This window comes from Berghia stephanieae, chromosome 7 (assembly GCF_034508935.2).
Source record: "Berghia stephanieae isolate SIO BIC M18660-M18661 chromosome 7, UCSD_Bste_1.3, whole genome shotgun sequence".
Classification (NCBI taxonomy): domain Eukaryota; kingdom Metazoa; phylum Mollusca; class Gastropoda; order Nudibranchia; family Aeolidiidae; genus Berghia; species Berghia stephanieae.
The window spans coordinates 24657813-24677335 of NC_088366.1; the positions used below are offsets into that span (position 1 = coordinate 24657813).

The 19523-nt window shown below is 36.5% G+C and overlaps 1 protein-coding gene across 2 annotated transcripts in view; it reads right to left on the minus strand.

Annotated features, from left to right (window-relative positions):
- Positions 1-2852: 2852 nt before the first annotated feature.
- The window catches only part of LOC144976190 (uncharacterized), a 20591-nt gene continuing 3920 nt past the window's right edge, over positions 2853-19523 (minus strand). The window contains exons 2-7 of one of the 2 annotated variants that reach the window (XM_078920369.1): positions 12572-12890; positions 11183-11302; positions 6710-6793; positions 5696-5743; positions 4680-4900; positions 2853-4160 (exon numbers count right to left, since the gene is read on the minus strand). In XM_078920369.1, coding sequence (XP_078776495.1) covers positions 3432-4160; positions 4680-4900; positions 5696-5743; positions 6710-6793; positions 11183-11302; positions 12572-12596 — 1227 coding nt within the window. In that variant the 5' untranslated portion in view covers positions 12597-12890 and the 3' untranslated portion in view covers positions 2853-3431. The remainder of the gene's footprint in view (positions 4161-4679; positions 4901-5695; positions 5744-6709; positions 6794-11182; positions 11303-12571; positions 12891-19523) is intronic. The other variant, XM_078920370.1, reaches the window with a different exon arrangement.

Consider the following 19523-nt stretch of genomic DNA (forward strand, 5'->3'; position numbering starts at 1 on the left):
CCCCTGGACACCCAGCTGCTATTGGATTGCCGTGCCTGTTAGTTCTGCGGCTATGTGGTCTTGTGGTATGACACTCCCTTTTGGATCGGAAGGTCTTGGGTTCGAGCCTCACTCTGCGCATAGTTGAATCCTAGGAAAAGGCTCTGTACTCACATTCTCTCACCACAGGTGTAAATTGAGTAACCGGCCGTTGACAGTGACAGCGTTGTCTCTGTCAGAAAAAAAATAATTGTACTATCACCTAACAGGCGTCATGAGTTGTTCTACATGTTACTGTTACGTGTTGCTGTTGGTCAGGGATCCATTGTAAAGCGCTTTGTTTGAGCACATTTAGTGAATATTGCACTATATTATAAAAGCTCAAGTTGGGGTTTTTTTCTGGTTGAAAGTACTTTGAATTACTATCTAGCGCCCCATCAAAAAGTTTACAAATAATTGCTATTGTCCAATTAACTTAATTAACACAATAGAAACCGGGATAAACTCCAGTTCCAGTTCCGTGATCCTTATGGGTTCTGACGACCTACTCTTGTGTCCGTGCACTGAAATGTGAGAATTTGGTTTTGACCAGATTCTGTCTGCAGTCTTTTGATTAGACAAAGACAGCCAGATCAAATGGATTCTTTATCGCTTCATCGTTACAGTTCTTTCTTAATTTGCTGCCTCTCTTATCCCTTTTACCATTTATATTTTCCATGATTGTGTCCTTGTTTTCAAATAATACCATTTGGTTTCACCTGGGTGGGTGTTTTGCTGGGAGGGAAACAAATGGATTTACAAGTGGTTGGGTTGTTTGATGTAATTTTTTTGGTTAAAAATTTAAATGTACAATAATTCTGGTGGAGATCCTGTAGCAATATCAGAGTATAGATAGTTTGAGTAGGTAGCTACACGTATGTATATATTTCTGTTAGATCTACATCTGATCTCTGTTTCATTTTCCCGACAATACTCATATGCAGATCTGATAACCTATATTCTCAAATATTCTTTTAAAAATCCGCAATGGTGATTGGTGGTGATGGTTTTTTTTTGGGTTTTTTTTTTCGCTGTTTGCGATTCTTAAGTCAGTAAAAAAAAAGTTAAAGGATTTAGATGAAGTATTCACTTGTCCACCGCTCATAATGACCGACAGCTACTCCATAGGGGCTGGGCTATAGATCAGTACTGACCATATTTTCATTTCGTGGCGTGCCATAAAGTTGAATCAATATTCAATATATTTTGAAGTACTATGAATATCAAAGAGTAACTAAACGTGATAATCAAACACTGACAAATTGGCGTTATAGTTATAAAGATAGTCGTCAGCACTGACGTACAAGCGCTAAGGTGCATCGTCAGTATTGACCAATAGGTGCTTTCGCCCATTAGTCAGTACTGACCAACAGGTGTTAGCGTACATTGGTCAGTACTGACCAATAGCCCTGGCCTTTCCATAATCTTTCCTCTACTTTTACTGGCGCTGAAATGTCTAAACTGTTGTAAGCGCGACTCCCCCCTCCAAATACTCACAAATATATCATTATCATACAAACTACCAACGTTGTTTTGAAGTTGTCACAAATCACTTTTGGAATTTGTATAACGCAATACCATTCGAGTTTTCTCCCTGTTACCCTACTACTTCTAGGCTGCCAATCAATGATGAACCAATGTGTTGTCCTCTTACTCTGCATTTTATTTTTCTCAAACTCCAATGTATGAGGGACATCGATTTTCGTTTCCGGCGGATGAGGTCACAAATTAAATTGTCTACCTTCATCTTCCCTATACCTTTTGTTTATTCACTGTCCGTATGATTTGGCATCATCGTTATTGGGGGGGGGGGGGGGAGGAATTACAATTTAATTTCACCTAGGTCCTAACTGGTATCTTTTAATCAAGGGGTGTTTTGGTTTGTATGTTTGTTTTAATGAGTGCTTGTTTTTTATGGGTTTTACAATGTTGGGATCTGATGGGGTTTGTTGGCCTGCCATGGTGGGCACTTGCTGTGTCTTCTATCCCCTATATCATCTGGTTTGAGCTGCTTCCTGTCTTGGAATGGGATTACTTGGGTTTTGTTCTGGCCCTTGTCGGAGTTCTTGGCTGAGAGGGAAACAGTCAAATGTATAGTGTTACTTATAGGAGGTGATAGTTTTTCACATGTAAACTTGTAAATAATCTCTCTGTTTTGTATTGACAGTTATATTTCTTGTTTTGATTTATCTTATAAACATGTGAGTGTATTCCTCTAGTGGGATCATGTGCTGGTGTCTGGACAGACTTTTAGGTGACCTCAAACTAAGTACATTGATCGTATGCTCTTTGGGTGTTTTAATTGTAATTCTCGAATTCTTTGATTATCCTATTTTCTTCCCCTTTTTTTACCTAGTGGCGCTGAAATGACCTCATGTGTCGAGTCGCAAGCGCTGTAAAACCATTAAAAAGAAACACACATCTCTGGGATCAATTCTTTTTCACTCTTATTCACTTAGCAGGGATTTCTTTGGTAGATATTCTGGTGGAGAGTACTTTGCAAAAGATTAGCTCTATCCGGAGAACGGCAAGAAATTGTTACTTTCTATTTGATGTTGAATCCCCGATAAGATTTCAAGGATTTCCACTCTCTTCCCCCCCTCCCCTTTTATTTTTTTTTTCCTTTCTTTCTATATTTTGCACAATACAAGCAGAACAACCACCACCACCATCATCATCATCTTCATCAATTCAACCATCATCATCATCATCATCATCATCATCATCATCGTCGTCGTCGTCATCATCGTCGTCATCATCATTATCTATTATCAGCATAGTCATCATGTTACAATGGACATTACCATCTTGTACGCAGAGATGAAAACTTAATATAGGATTTTTATGAACAATTTTATTAAATAAAACGATAAAAATAATACTGTAATAGAATTTATCATCAGTGAGATTGTATTTCAAAAAGCGCAGGACAACAAAAATTGAACATATTGATTTTAAGCCAGATCCATAGCCCAGGAATATAAAATGATAAAAGTTTACCCTAACACAATGTATGATTTAGCCAGAATAATATTTTAAAAAATCCCAGCCCTGTTCCTGGCACTATATAAAAATAAAAAGGCCCCTAAACGAAGAATCACGACCTGGGAGCAGTCCAGCCCCTTTAGAGTAAGAAGATATGAACCGAATCACTAGTTCGGGAATATGTTGTTATATTGACGATTTCGACTTTTAATCAAGTTTTCAGTGCACACACTTGAACACGGATTTATTGATTTAATGAACAAGTAGAAAAAAATAGTTCTTTATATTCAGTAGTGCCTTAAATCAGTAGTTCTTTGTATAAGGGTGAAATAAAGGGAGGGGGGGGGGTGGCTTATTATTTCCCATCAATTTACACATGTATATATGAATAATGGTTTATTTTGAGTATGGTACTTGCTATCTATAGTTTACCCATAGCAAGAACCCATATATGAAGGGAGAGAAGAGATGTGATTGCTATCGTTGTTACTGTTCGTTACGTTGCTGTCGCCACAGGGTACCATCAAATCGTTCTGTTGGTGACGAGGATAGGGATGAAATGGATGATGATGGTGGTGGTGGTAGCTGCCGTGAGGGTGATGAGAAGAATGAGGAGGGGGATAATGAAATCTATTGTAACTTTTGGCAGTAGGAGCAGTGGCGTTGTGTGGTGAAGATGGGTCTGAGATTGTAGGTTGTGTTAAGGGTGTTGGATGATGCGATGGGAAGGACGAGAGGGATGGTGCCGATGGAAGTGCTGGTACTTGAACTCCAGTTGGGGCGGATGGATGTGATGATGGTTGTGGTTGTGACAGATGATGTGAAGAGGGATTCCCAGGCCAGTGGTGATGGTGATGATGATGGTGGTGGTAATTTGCTGCTGCAGCTGCCGCAGCCGCCGCCGCCGCCGCTGCTGATGCTGCGGTAGCCCCTCCCATTAAAGTTGGGGTCACCTGACCAATGGATTGAGGAGTGTAGCCATTTGCCATTAGATTGACAGGATTCGTTGCTGGTGGGACATGGGTATATCCGTGGATGAACCAATCGGAATGGAGGTAAGAATGTGCCGCGTATGGATCCGTAGGCGGCACGGAGGGCTGGAGAACTTGAGCGAGGCCCGCAAAATCAAATTTGTACGCGTACCTCTTACCATGTACCTGAAAAATTAGATTCACTTGTAATTTTTAAAAAATCCAAAACATCAACGATAAATACAAACAAACAAAAAGATAACAATGCATAGGCAGCTTTGTAAAGCGCGTTGAACACGTTTAGTGAACTACCTCCTCAATTCGGTATTATGTCGCGTGAACCAGGTTCCAAAAATTGAATTTAGCTTTAGATTTGAGCTTTGAGTAGTCAGAGACACTGGATTTATTACCCTCAATGAATGGCGCATGAAAATAAAATGTAATAATTAATTTAAAGCTAAAAGACTATATGCAGTATTTAGTTCATCCCGATATAATAATATTATGTACTACCGATTTATGACGATGGTTCACATTTTATAGAATAAGATCTTGAGTGTCTTAAAAATTCAGTTGTTATTTATAGTGGTTTCAGTGCGAATAATACTAATACTAATAGGTTGGAAGAGAATTTTTAATTATTTTATTTCTGGCGTGATATAGCCGGTTTTGAAAGTCATCATCTTTCAAGGAACTCTCACATACCTTGGTCATAATGTTCTTATCATAATAATATCTCAAGGCTCTGCTCAATTTGTCATAGTTCATGTTAGGTTTGGACTTCCTTTCACCCCATCTCCTGGCCACCTCGTCAGGGTCTACCAGCTTGAATTCACCATTGCTGCCCTCCCAGGCGATGCAAGTCCCATTCCTCACATCTGACAAGAGCTCCAGAAGGAATTGCCACAGCTGGATTTGACCTGAACCTTTTATGATTTGAAAAAGATAAGATGGAAATAGTATGGATATAATATGCAATTGCACTGTGTGAAATTACAGGAGCTCTCAAGAACTCCGCTTGGATGTACAGCGTAAAGGTTAAAAAAAAAAAAAGGAAGATCAGTCTATTGTAACATTCGCATCCATAAGGCCCACCTTTGACCGATATATTATAGTCCCTTTACTTTGGACACGAGTGCTAAAATGGGACCCAATTAAACGCAGAGAAGGAAAATGGTTAGGAAATGCAAGCAACAGGGATCGGATTTAAATTTAAGAGAAATCGAAATTTTTGGTATTCCCATATTAGATTTTTGTTATAATGAATACGGCAGACTTAAATATTAGAATTTGATTTGAGGGTTTGGATTTGTTAGTTGTTTGTTTGTTATTGTTGTTGTTGTTTGATTTTTTGTTGTTGTTTTTTTTTTTTTGTTTTTTTTTTTTTGCATTTGTTTTTCAAAAAGAGAAAAATCCGGTCTTTTCTCTGATTTTGAATACATTTTGATCTGAAACGTCCTTTGTTTTCTTTTTTCTTTCTTTCTTTTGTTTTAATCCACATCAATATTGTATAGTGGAGATGGTGATATTTGTGATGTGTTAAGTGGTGGTGGTGGTGGTTATGGTGATGGTGATGAGGATGCTGCTGCTGCTGATGATGATGATGACGATGATGATGGTAATACTGATGATGGTGATGATGATGATGATGGTGATGGTGGCACTTATGATGGCGATGATGATGATGATTGAAAATCGCGATGTAAGAATAATAAAGTTACCTGAAGCACTGAGCCTGTTTGTTAACTGACTGAAGAGTTTGTAAGGATCTGAGGACAAAATACAACTACAAATACAAAACAAGATAACAATGAATTGTTCAAAAAGAAAATCGCTTAACACCGGGGTTATGGGTGATATCTTTCTATCTATCTATCTATCTATCTATCTATCTATCTATCTATCTATCTATCTATCTATCTATCTATCTATCTATCTATCTATCTATCTATATATATATATTGACTGGCACCAAAGATTTGTCGGTTTATATAAGCTTTTGATAAAAATCCTATTCTCATATAAAACAATCCGATGATTTTAAAAAGATAACAATTACATCGATCTTGTTCTTGTTCTAAGCTTTCGTAAAAAGATGTATTTTCTTGTCGTTTAGAACCCTTCTTCTTTATCCCAGTCCAATTGCACGTCCGCTGATGTCTGGATCAGAAATGAGGATTCCCCTGTTAGCTGACAATAAGTGATATGGGACAACGATTCATGCGTGCCAAAGAATATAGTCGTTGATTTAAAATTTGCCGCCAAACCTTTGCATTAATTTTATCGCCACCCTTTGCATGAGCCCCTAATTTATCGTAGAGTATAAGGTTTCAGTCAGGGGTCCCATTAGCTCAATTGGTAGAGTACTCGCTTCACACGCAAATGGATCGGATCGATCCCAGGTGCAGTCTAGATTTTCTTCTGACGCCCCCTGTCCACCCAACAGTTATTGGGTAATGGGTCTGACAGATCTGGCGGAAAGTATTTTGCGCAAATCTAAAGGGTAACAAGCAGTTGTTATTGTCCGTTTCACGCTATAGAAACCGGGATAAACTCCGGATCCAGAGGCTAATGGCTCTGATGACTAAAAAAAAAACATGCTTTCAGACAGATCTTACAGAGCCCGCTACTCGCTGTTGGTTGGATAGCGGTCCCTTTGCTTGTGAGGAGAGTTCTCAATCAACTGAGCTATCGAGAATCTCCAAACCACGAGGGAGCCTGTAGGTATTACTCACCTGATATCCTTAGAGTGTGTCTCTCTTCGGTAAAAGGGGATGAGAGCTGAGATGAATACGACTGGCTGCAATCGTCGGGGTAGTCTGAGTGATGGAATTAGAAAGACATAATATATTTATATGACAACACTCAACAAAAGAAACGAACTTACATCTTCATAGACATATAGACAAACGCCAATGCAATTACAAACCACCATAACTGCGAAGACGAAAACAGTCACACGATGCCATCAGGAAATAAGAAATCAGCATCGAAAAGATCGTTGGAAATCAGCAACAATTTTCTTCCACTTGAACTTCTCGAAGATGAAAATGATTCTCCTTTTTGAAGGTTGATAACCCAAAATTGTTATGAGATCATTGTTATAATAGAAATACCCTCAAACAAACTCAAAATATTGTCTATTACAACAATGTTAAATCATGCCCATAATTGCGTTTGGCTATCGGATCTGCTAATATGTGCACGTTGGTTGAACATTATTTGTCCTTTATTCAGTATCAAGTTGTTTTATATTACAGTTACAGTATAATGTTCACGGATGTGTATTTATATTTATTTACTATGTCTGATAATCCAAACCATTGTAGTAATGGAAGTATGCACTCTCAAACCAAAGCACAGTGGTGTCCACTACAACAATGTTAAATCGAATCGACGATTTGTTCAGGTATCGAACCTTCTAATAAGTGCACGTCACGTAGCTCACAACGGTTCTATGTCGGAGTAAACTTTAACGTTAAGCATAATTTTTGAAGGAACGAAATTGACATCACTCAGCTCTTTCTTGCTGTTTTTATACAGCCGCCATTTTAATGATTAGTTTTCACTATATTATATCAATCAATGACCGTTTAATGCTACACATAGTTTTGTGTGTTTGTACGTTATATCCTGCTGGCGGATGTTGTGGGTATTTTAACTAAACGCATTATCAAAAATATATTTTTTTTTGGTTAAATTATATGCCTTTAACTCTTGATTTAATATTGTTGTAAAGGACAATATTTTGCGTTGATTTGAGAGTGTTTCCATGTCAAAAATTAACCCACAACAATTTGGGTTATCAGACCTGTAAATAAGTACATGTTGCATAAATTGTTTTGACCTTTAACAAAATTATCTTTATAGAATTCATTCCGACATAATACCAGATTGACGCGAGAAATTGCATAATAATAATAATAATAATAATAATAATAATAATAATAATAATAATAATAATAATAATGATGATGATGATAATGATGATGATGATGATGATGATGAGATGATGAGATGATGATGATGATATGATTATGATGATGATAATAATAATAATAATAATAATAAATGACATTTGCATAGCGCCTTACCCCGATTTAATCAGGCTCTATGCGCTATACATTCTTAAAGTAAATAAAGAATTACATTGAAAAATAAAAACATAGCAATTTCATTCAAGTACTTACAAAGCAATAGACATTACATTTGTAGAACTTCACAAAATATAAACCATTCGCCAAAAAGGTGAGTTTTCAATTTCGATTTGGAAGCTGATAAAGAGTAGATAAGGACTTCTAATGTTCTGGGGGGAGACCGTTCCAACAATGGGTGTTCATCAATTTCGCGGGATGTTTTAGGTTTAGATAAAATTGTTCTACCGCTATTAGACCTTTGATTTCTACTCTAAAAATAGGGGTGTACAAGGCCTTATAAATATCATGGGACATGAGAATTTACTGTTTTATAGACAATGGACCATAGATGATGCGTTTCTCAACAGGTAACCAGTGCAACTCGCTAAGGAAATCAAAAGCAGGTGATTTTCTTCAAAACTAGCCTGGATGCGTTGTTATGTGTACATCTCTAAGGCTTTTAATATTTTCTTTTGAGATGTTAATGAAAAGGGAGTTGCAATAATCTAATTTGGATAACACTATGGTATTTATCAGAAGTTCAGCTATGTTCAAAGTCACGGGAATCAAGTGTCTAATTTTGCGTATTCTTCTGATTTCAATGTAAAAGCTTGATAAGGTGTTTAACTTGAATCGACATTGATTGATTGCAGACGCCAAGATTTTTTTTATCAATTTATTTAAAGTATGTTTGGCCTAGCATTTTTTAAAACCTCTGTTTTATCATCATTCAACATTAATTTATTATGATTCATCAAATTCTTAATTTCAAAAATGCAACATTCAAACCTATTAATTTATCAATTTGCTTAAATCAGTAGCATGTACAGAATCATAAATTTGGGAATCATCTGCATAAAAAATGAATGGAGTGTCTAAATGCACTTGTAATAGATAAAAGAGGTTGCATGTACAATTAATTGTAAATAGGACCGATCCAAGGACCGAGCCATGGGGAATTCCAAAATTTAGTACACTGGCTGTCTGATTTGACACCATCCACATAGACAGACATAGGGGAATAAAATTCGAGCTTGGTTTGTAAGAAGTTGGACAATCTAACCACAGTGATAATCGACAGATGATATTATTATGTCATGCGATTATATAAACGCCCTATTGATTGTATCAATGTGTTAGTGTATGAAAAAGGAAGTGTGTGCGTTTTAAAGCGCAAGGGAAAAAAACAACAACCCCCCCCCTCCCCCAAAAAAAATCACAATAAAAAACAGAAAGCAAAACAAACACAATAGGGGTAAATATCGAGCATGAAATTAAAAGTCAAATTGCCAAAGTTGACGTTCCTTTTAAATTATTTTTTTAAAAATTATTTAACCGATGTCTAATAGTCTAATTATGATAATAATTTTGTTCGTAATGAATGAAAGTGCGCAAAAAAGCAGCAACCCCCCCCCCCCCCCCCCCCCCCCCCCCCCCCAAAAAAAAAAAGAAAACAATCGGCCTTTTAAATAGTAGTAGTAGTAGAAGAAGAAGAAGAAGAAGAAGAAGAAGAAGAAGAAGAAGAAGAAGAAGAAGAAGAAGAAGAAGAAGAAGAAGAAGAAGAAGGATAGAGAAAGCTAAAAGATAAATACTGACAGAAGATGAAAAGGACATAATTTGTGTATTTCCATCCTCTTCCTCCCCCCGCCTTTATTATCCCAATCAACCAACGATGTCAAACAGGTGATTACACCTGCTGGTGTTGCCCTCAGTCCAAGGCCTCCTCTTTGAAGGAATATCAGGTTCTAGTAGAATAGGAAAGTATAGAATATTGTTGTATAAACAGAAACCATGTATTTTCTCTCCCAACAATGTCAACCCTATCACTTACTTTCTCATACGATGACTTATGGATTGAAGTTTTGTATTTTTACCTTTTTATTTGATTGCGTGTACTCCCGCGGTTTCAAGGGGAAATAAATTTAACCGTTATTTATCCCGATGTAATTATAGTGTTAGACATTAATCTTTTATGTTTCGTACCATTCACTTGTGGAATAATATTAGATTCGAAACAAAGATAACATGTCCTCTGTGTAGTTTTAAAACTTTGATCGAACGAGAGTTGTATTCTCTAAGAGTTTAATATGACCAGTAATATTTTCTTACCCATTAGTTAAATGATTCATTGGTGATATTATTGATAAATCATTTTGTAATTTTCACATCAAAGGCATTTAAAGGATACAATCTAAATCAAGCCTTTAGTCATATTGTGTTATGTATTATGTCGGGGCTAAGAGTGAATATAAAGTTAAAATGACTAGAAATATGAAATGTTGAGCTATGCACTTTCAAAACTATATTCATTCACCTCAATCTACAAAATAAGGTTGGAGGCCAAAATTGTTCCGTACAGCCAATGTTAAATTTTTGCCAAAGGACACAGAATTACTGCAAATCTAAGAATTGTAAAACTGATTTTTACAGATTGATATACAAGTATTTTTCGATCCTTTTCTAAATTAAGGGAAATTTTATCACCCGTTGACTCAAATTATTATTTACATAATATGCTGGGGCATAATGACCGGTCATTTTACTATGGAAATGACAAAATAGTACCGGTTTAGACGAATTCGCAAATTGGATTTTATCTGCAAAATAACGTAGCATGTATAATATATTCGTTTAGCTTTAGCAGCATAATTTCAGCATTGTAAAACGTTTACTCACGGATATTAAACATTCGTGCAAAAAATCAATATGGATTATCTAGATTCCTTCATGGATGCCTAGACGACGGCATCATACTACTATATAATATATATATATATATATATATATATATATATATATATATATATATATATATATATATATATATATATATATACTAATTTCATTACAAATACAAACAAACAAAATAATGACAACTAATCTGAGAAGCTCAATTGTGCCACTTCAAAAATATTCGTTTCAATTGTTCATGCAAATCATGGTTAGTTGAATACCTTGAAATATAAATCTATTGTGTTAATGTAAATATTTCATTCCCATGCCACGGTATTCCCATGTTAGTTGTGACTCTGTGTCCAAACAGATGCAGATTTCACAGGCCAATGAACTTACTCTGCATTCGTGAGCTGCACATCCCCATTTCCATAATGGACGAGCCCTTCCAAGATAGTTGGGTATGGGGTGAATGGACAGATCCATCGTGGGAAAAGGGTGGCCACGTTTCGTGCCAACCTACAGAATTTGTTTACAAATCAAAGATTTGAGAAATATCTCCGCAGCCAAATTCATTGAAATGAACAGTATCAGGAACTTTAAAAATAACATAACAAGTTAAGGCAAAAAAAAAAAATTAAAAAATAACAACAACTGATCTTTTAAGGACTCTAATTGATCGAGAGCTTATGACATTTTTTTTTTTACAAATAAGACCATTAGTATTGTTTTATGAAACGTTTTTTTTTTCAATAATTATCATTTTTATCTACAATTTGATGACCGCTTATATTAATCTTAATTATTGCTACTATCAAAGGCATTAAAGGATTTAATGCTATACTATTAGCCTTTTATCCGTGATTTGATATATGATATGATATAATATGATAATATATAAGATGATATGGTATGATTTGATAATATATAATATGATATGATATGATATGATATGATATATGATAAAGATACAATTCGGTGTGATTATATCTGCCACCTTATACAACACAAAGCGGACGTCAATTGAAGAGACAACATGAGAGAAGCAGCCCATGAATAAGAGTTCGATGACTAAAACCAGACCTGCCCACTTGAAAGTAGAAAAATTCGTAGTTTTCAGTGGTAATAGAATAGTAGACGTTATAACTACTTTTAAAAAATTACCATTGTTTAAATACATTAAATGCATGCTTTAAACTCCTTTATATATTAGTTATGGCAACAAAACTTTGTTTTCAAGAAGTTTATTGAATTAGAGATCTATATATAATTGCCATTTAGGACCCGAAAATTCGAAGTTTTCGTTGTAGAAGGCAGGTCTTCTAATACTAATAAGCTTTGTGATCTTTTGGCATGGCAGTCGCCATCTAACCAGTAGGTCGCTGGTACGACTCCAGTCGTGGGCGGCGCAAAGTTGAGTTTGTGGAAAAGGCTCTTTACTGATATTCTCTCACTGAACTCAATTGTAAAAAGGGTATCTCGCAGGTTACAGTTGACTCTGTCGTATATTTTAAAAAAATGTTATATCGTCTTACAGGAGTCTTAAATGTCATGTAAGTTTTGCTGTTGAACTGGGACCCCTTGTTAAGCGCCTTGAGCACATTTAGTGGATATTGCGTTATGCTTTTTTTTTTTAAAGATAGATTTTTAAGTTAAGTTTATTCACCTCATGATAATAGTCACTAATTGTAAAACCACTCCTCGCTTACAGTTTTCAAAATTGGTCAAAAAAAGTGTTCGTTTGACCATCTCATTTTATAAATATGATTAAGCTTATCCTTTACTGACCTCTTGATGCGACATCCAAATACATAGCTGTGTCCACGGTTAGCAACGATCTTTCTGAAAATGTCGCCGTTGCCGTTTTTTATTGTGTGTGTGATGGTGGTGAAGATAGAATATCCAGTAAACCATGGAATAAGCACAAATATCCCGAGTTGTGTTCAAAGGGAGATTACTGCAGAAATACTGTCCTCTTTGTCAATGCCATCATATTTATTGTTCTTGATATCCAAGGAATTTAAATGAGATACCATGAAAGTTTGATCACGTGCCTATAATCAGCCATTGATTATTGTGCCATCATGATGACAGTCTTCTGAAAGGTCTGGCGGATGAGAGAAAAAAGTTTTAAGTGAATTGACTGAACGTTCTTAAAATAACACCATTAATCCATAGAATGAAACGTGATATAGCGTCGATTTACTTTCAGTACGTTTCACGTCTTGTAACAAAGTCAAGCAACAAGAAACATCGTCAGTTATCATTATCTGGTAACATGTACTTCAAAACTGGACCTTTGAGTAAACTGTTTTTATACGCACTGTTAGTTCATTCCATTTAGAGGTAAACCAGTATTGGCTATATGCAGTTAGTCATAGATAATAGACACCTAGATAACCACGCCCCTCGGACAGTCGTCATAGTGTAAACAATGTCAGTGATTGGTAAAATAGCAAATCACACAAGTTTTACTATCGATGTTCTGTGTCTAAGTAATATACCAACTGTTCTTCCGCTTGATCAATAGAACCAACACAGAAAACTACGTGTAAACTTAAACGTTTATAATATGATCGGGAAAATCGTGTGATAACTATTCACCCATTTGGTGGTATAAAAACAATAACAATGATCAGAGAGAGGTCGATTTCATTCACGTTATTGTTTATAAACAACCAAATATGCTTGTGTCCGAGTACGTGTGAATGTGTGTCACAAAGTCCGTGTTTTGATTGGCCAAAAATCTACGGGTTAATTGAGGAGTGTCAGTATAAAAACATGACGCGCTTGAGGCGACGAGTATCCATTTGCAGGTCTGATAACCTTAATTGTTATGGACTCATTGTTGTTAAAAACAATACAAAATAATGTCCATTATAACAAGGTTAAACCAAGCCCATAATTGTGTTCTGCTATCAGACCTGCAAATATGTTGACATAGGCTTTAGGTATTGGTGAATTTTAAGGCCCGATAATAGAATTAGCTTACATAATATTGTCAACAACAAAGAAGAATAAATAAAGAAAATTCAAATGTCGAACCATTGGTCTGCACGATCTTAATGCGCATATAATTGTGTATTTGTGTCCTCTTTAACCAAAAGTCAATTCCCATGATCGACCATTATTTGATCATTTGATTAATTTTTTATTATTATTGAATTTGAACTTGAGCTTTTATATAGCGCAACATCACTAAACGTGCATAAAGCTCTTTACAAGGGGTCCCTGACCAACAGCAACACGTAACATGTACAACGAGACATGACTCCTGTTAGGCGATATTAATTTTTTTCGGACAGAGACAACGCTGTTTACGGTCGTGTACTCATTTTACACCTGAGTACGGTGAGAGAATGTGAGTAAAGAGCATTTTCCAAGGACTCAACTAAGCGCCGAGCGAGGCTCGAACCCAGGACCTTCCGATCCGAAAGCGAGTGTCATACCACAAGATCACATATCAACTCAAAGTTTACAAATCATAAAAATCTATGAAGCATTAATAGCATGGTATTTAATTTACCATGAATATTCGTTCGAGTCCAACTGTCAGCGGTGCAAAATTGAGTATTGGAAAAGGCCGTTTTCTCACATTCTCTTATCGTGTGAAGATGTTAAATGAGGACCTGGTCGGTAAACGCGATGAATCAGTCGGAACAGCAATCATAACATTGCCCCACAGGCGTAATGTCTCGCCCTATAATATGTTAAATGTTGCTATTGGCTTGGACCACTTGTAAAGATTTTTAGCACAGTTTGCGCTATGTAAAAGCTCACTTTCCTTTGATATTAAAAAAATCCTATTTAGTTTTTAGTTATTGAATAATATGATCTTTCAAAATTCATATCACAATGAAAAGAATCTTAAGCAGACATTAAGCTGAGAAGATGGCTGACTTGACGGAATATTAAAAATGGAAAATCTTACATGTGTCATTGTGCAGGTCGAATTGGTGGCTTTAATATGACGAGTAGGTACTAATATCATATGATTTGTTTTGTTTTTGTTTGTTTGTTATTTGCTTTTTTTTGCTTTTTTTGCTTTTTTTTGCAACAACTGGTATGATCATATAGATTGTGTTTTTTTTGTTTGTTTGTTGTTTTTTTTTTTTTGGGGGGGGGGGGGGGGGTGGCTGTTTGTTTTGGTAAAAACTGATATGATCACATAGATTGTGGTTTTGTGGTTTTATGTTGTGACACTTGCCTTCGGACGCCGGAGCAAAATTGAGTCCTTGGAAAACTCACACGTTCTATTCCTCTCAACATTCGATATCCACTTAATGTGCTCAAAGCGCTTTACAAGAGCAACATGTAACATGTAGAACGAAACATGACGCCTGTTAGGCGAGAACACAATTTTTTCCGACAGAGACAACGCTGTTAACGGCCAGGTACTCATTTTACACCTGAGTACGGTGAGAGAATGTGAGTAAAGAGCCTTTTCCAAGGACTCAACTATGCGCCGAGCGAGGCTCGAACGCAGGACCTTCCGATCCGAAAGCGAGTGTCATACCACTACTCGACCACATAGCCGCACAACGTCAGACTAGTTATCATCTTTGTCCCTGTCGAAACAAAAAAAAATTGTAAAAGCCTGGCTGATGGTGACTTGGGACTTCCTGTAAGGCTCTTTGAGCACATTTAGTGAACATTGAATATAAAAATCTCAAGTTATGTGGGTTTTTTATTTTTTTTTTATTGATTTCTTTTCTTTTCTTCTGTTTGTTTTTTTTTAAGTTTTATTTTTACCCAATAGTAAGTAGAACCATACTGCCCTACGTGAATGTGTTTCTCATCTCTCTCTCTCTCTCTCTCTCTCTCTCTCTCTCTCTCTCTCTCTCTCTCTCTCTCTCTCTCTCTCTCTCTGTGTGTGTGTATGTGTTTGTTTATGTGTGTTTGGACAACCTACATGGACTCATAAGCCCTGAGCAAACGAAATGTGGGAAAATTGTAACTCGCCAATGAAAATAACAAGAAATAAAGCGAGTTTATCTTTACAAGTTGAAGAAAAAGGAAGATTAATATAACATAGAACAACACTGTTTATTTACAGAATAGACATAGGACTCGGATGATGGGGTTATCTATCAAAGGTCACGGTGGACGTAAGTGACGGAAAAGGCGAAGCATTGTCATGCATTAAATCGATGCTATGCTTTAGGTAAAATACTCACATAAATAATGTGAGCTTTTATATTGCGTAATATCCACTAAATCTGCTCAAAGCGATTTGCAAAGGGTCCCTGACCAACCAACAGCAACACGTAACATGTAGAACGAGACATGACGTCTGTTCGGCGAAATGACAATATTTTTTTCGACAGAGACAACGCGGTTAACGGCCAGGTACTCATTTACACCTGAGAAGGGTGAGAGAATGTGAGTAAAGAGCGTTTTTCAAGGACTTAACTATGCGCCGAGCGAGGCTCGAACCTGGGACCTACTGATCCTAAAGCGAGTGCAATACCACAAGACCATATTATAGCCGTACAGCATCCGCCAGCCAGATTTAACGTATTAACATATAATTACTTGTGTAACCATCAACACTTATAGTCTGATTGATATAATTTCCTGAAAACTAATCACCAAAATGGCTGTCCAAATAACAATAACGAAGAGTTGAGTGACGTCAGTTTCGCTCCTTCTATGTTTATTAAAATATTCCACGTTGGTAGAATAATAAGATAAAGAATAATGAACACCCGAACCAGAGTAACTATTTTCTCAGCGTTTAATCAGTGGTGAGATGGCCGGGAGGTCAGGGCCTTGCATACATACACCCAGAGATTACGCTAGGGCTCGAGTCCAACTGCCGGCATATGTTGTTTTTTTTTTTTTGTTTTTTTTTTTTTGGTGTTTTTTTTTTCCTGGTGTAAAATATGTAGCCCCGATTGTCACTTTTTGGCACTGCATTCTCGCTGACGCATGGGCTATTTTTTATCTTTTTTTTTTTTTTTTTTTTTTCGTGAAGGACCCTTAATAAAATTCGTCGAATTTTATCCTCATTTTTAATTCCTCAGTAAAAAAAATGTCTGTATTTTGTGACCTAAGTTGCTTATCAATAAAATATTTCGTCTAATAACAAAGTTAAGCACTGTTGAGAGTGAATAGCGACTGGATTGGTGGTCCCAGGGTTGTATCCCTGGATGAGACCCTTCACAAACATTTCCCCGCTCGATTCAGGTGTAAATAAGAAAATTGTTATAGACACTGACAGATATTGTTAGAGTCTTAGTACAAAAAAGACGCCTTTTGGGCGACATACAGTGTTATAAATCTTTGGGTGTATATGGTCTTTCAAAATAAGCTATATTTTTTTTTTGTTGTTGTCAGTTTCCCGAAATCAAAGGCACTATAAAACAAATTTTAAACAGGAATGATAATCAACATTTTACACTTGCGCAAATAAATATCAAAATCTAAGAACAAATGACAAACGACCATAGAATTAAACGAATGAGAATACGTACGAAGCCTAAAAAGTGTCCACCAATGAAAGCATTCAGCGCCATTTTGTTGTTGGCTGAGAATGTAGTAATTACCATTCATTCGGTATCTATGTCAACATAACGACACAAGAAAAACAACAAACAATATCAAAATCCACAATAAAATGTTTCAGAACTGTTGCGTATATTTATGGCACAACGAAGCTGTCAAAAAATGAAGTTAGAGAATGTGTGTAATCATGTATTATAATAACCTGTAATGTGTTTTCCAACCACCACATCATCTACTACTACAACCACCACCACAATATCATCACTAACACTACTACTACAACCACCAGCCCCACATCATTATCACTACCACTACTACTACACCACCACCAGCACATCATCATCACTACCACTACTACTGCAACCACCACCACCATATCATCATCATTACCACTACTACCACAACCACCACCACCACTACTACTACAACCACCACCACATCACTACCTCAACTACTACAACCACCACACAATAGCATCACTACCACTACTACTACAACCACCACAACCACATCGTCATCACGACCACTACTACTACAACCACCACCATATCATTACCATTATCACTACTACTACAACCACCACTACCACCATATCTACATTACCATACTACTACCACAAACTCGTATCACACACTACTACTACAACCACCACCATATCATTACCATTATCACTACTACTACAACCACCACTACCACCATATCATTCACCATTACCACTACTACTACAACCACCACAACCACATCTCATCACTACCACTACTACTACAACCACCACCACATCATCATCATCACCATTACACTACTACAAACCACACACCACATCATCATCACTACCACTACTACTACAACCACCCCCACTCATATCATATCATTATAAATATTTTAAATGAGCTTATATCATACTACTAACTTGTCAAAGAGCTACAAGGTCATGTCAACATTTAACATTTTATATGAGGACATTGACGCTTTTAGGCGATATTACATTTATTCGGACAAAGACAACTTGTTAACGGCTAGGTCATCATTTAACCTGAGTACGGTGACGAGACTGTGAGTTAAATTTAAAGACAACGGGCTTTTCCGAAGGACTAACAACTATGCGCCGAGCGTGAGGCTCGAACCAGGACCTTCCGATCCGGAAGCGAGTGTCATACTACTAGACCACATAGCCGCATCATTACCACTACTACTACAAACACCACCACAACATCATCATCACGACCACTACTACTACAACCACCACCACCACCATATCATTACCATTACCACTACTACTACAACCACCACCACATCATCATCACTACCACTACTACTACAACTACAATCATCACCACCACCACATCATCATCACTATTACTACTACAACTACAACCACCACCAACACCACATCACCTCACTAACACTCAGTACTACAATCACTACAATTAGGTTTTGGAGCTTTACTTCATTTGAAATAAGGAAACTTCGGAATTATATTTGGCATTGTGTTTATATATCATAATATAATTCTAATCAGTTATCTATTTAGAACTAGATACTATACAATATGTATGCCAAATACCACCCCAATTCCCCTTTCTTGTGTGCGGGAATTCCTCTTTCGGCATTGAAATTGAGTGTGAGAGAGTCATCACTACACACATAAACAACAGAAACAATTTAAAAACAAGACTATGACACGCAACCACTCACACACGAGGCTATACTATTTATCCTTTTCTCTATATAGAATAGGACAAGACAAACAATAGCTTGACTCTCGCTACACTTCGCATTGATGTTTGTCGTCTCACGAGTTCAACTCTCGGTCGACCTGTCAATATTCCTTTTTGCCTCGGACGTAATCATTAATAGAATGTTGTGTGGTTTTGACCGTGAAGAAAACCTTAAGAAGTCACATTTATATCATTTTAGAGAGATCGTTTTGAATAATTTTGAGTTAAACGAGCGAGCAGCAACTTGTTTTCATGAACGGCCGATCAGCGCTTGTTTACTATAGTAACGCGATTCCCAGCCAACATCAAAATGGCGGATATTTTTCTCATCGAGGCCGCTGGTTGGTTAGCCAATAAGAGCACCGTACGGTTTCCATTGGGTAAATTCCTTGCAAACGACTTAATTTTTAAAGAAAATCTTTCCTCTTCTTTCTCTTTTAAAAATTTATTTGTTTTAGTTATTTATTATTTTCTTTAAAAATGATTAAAGACGAATGAAAAATTGTAAATTTATT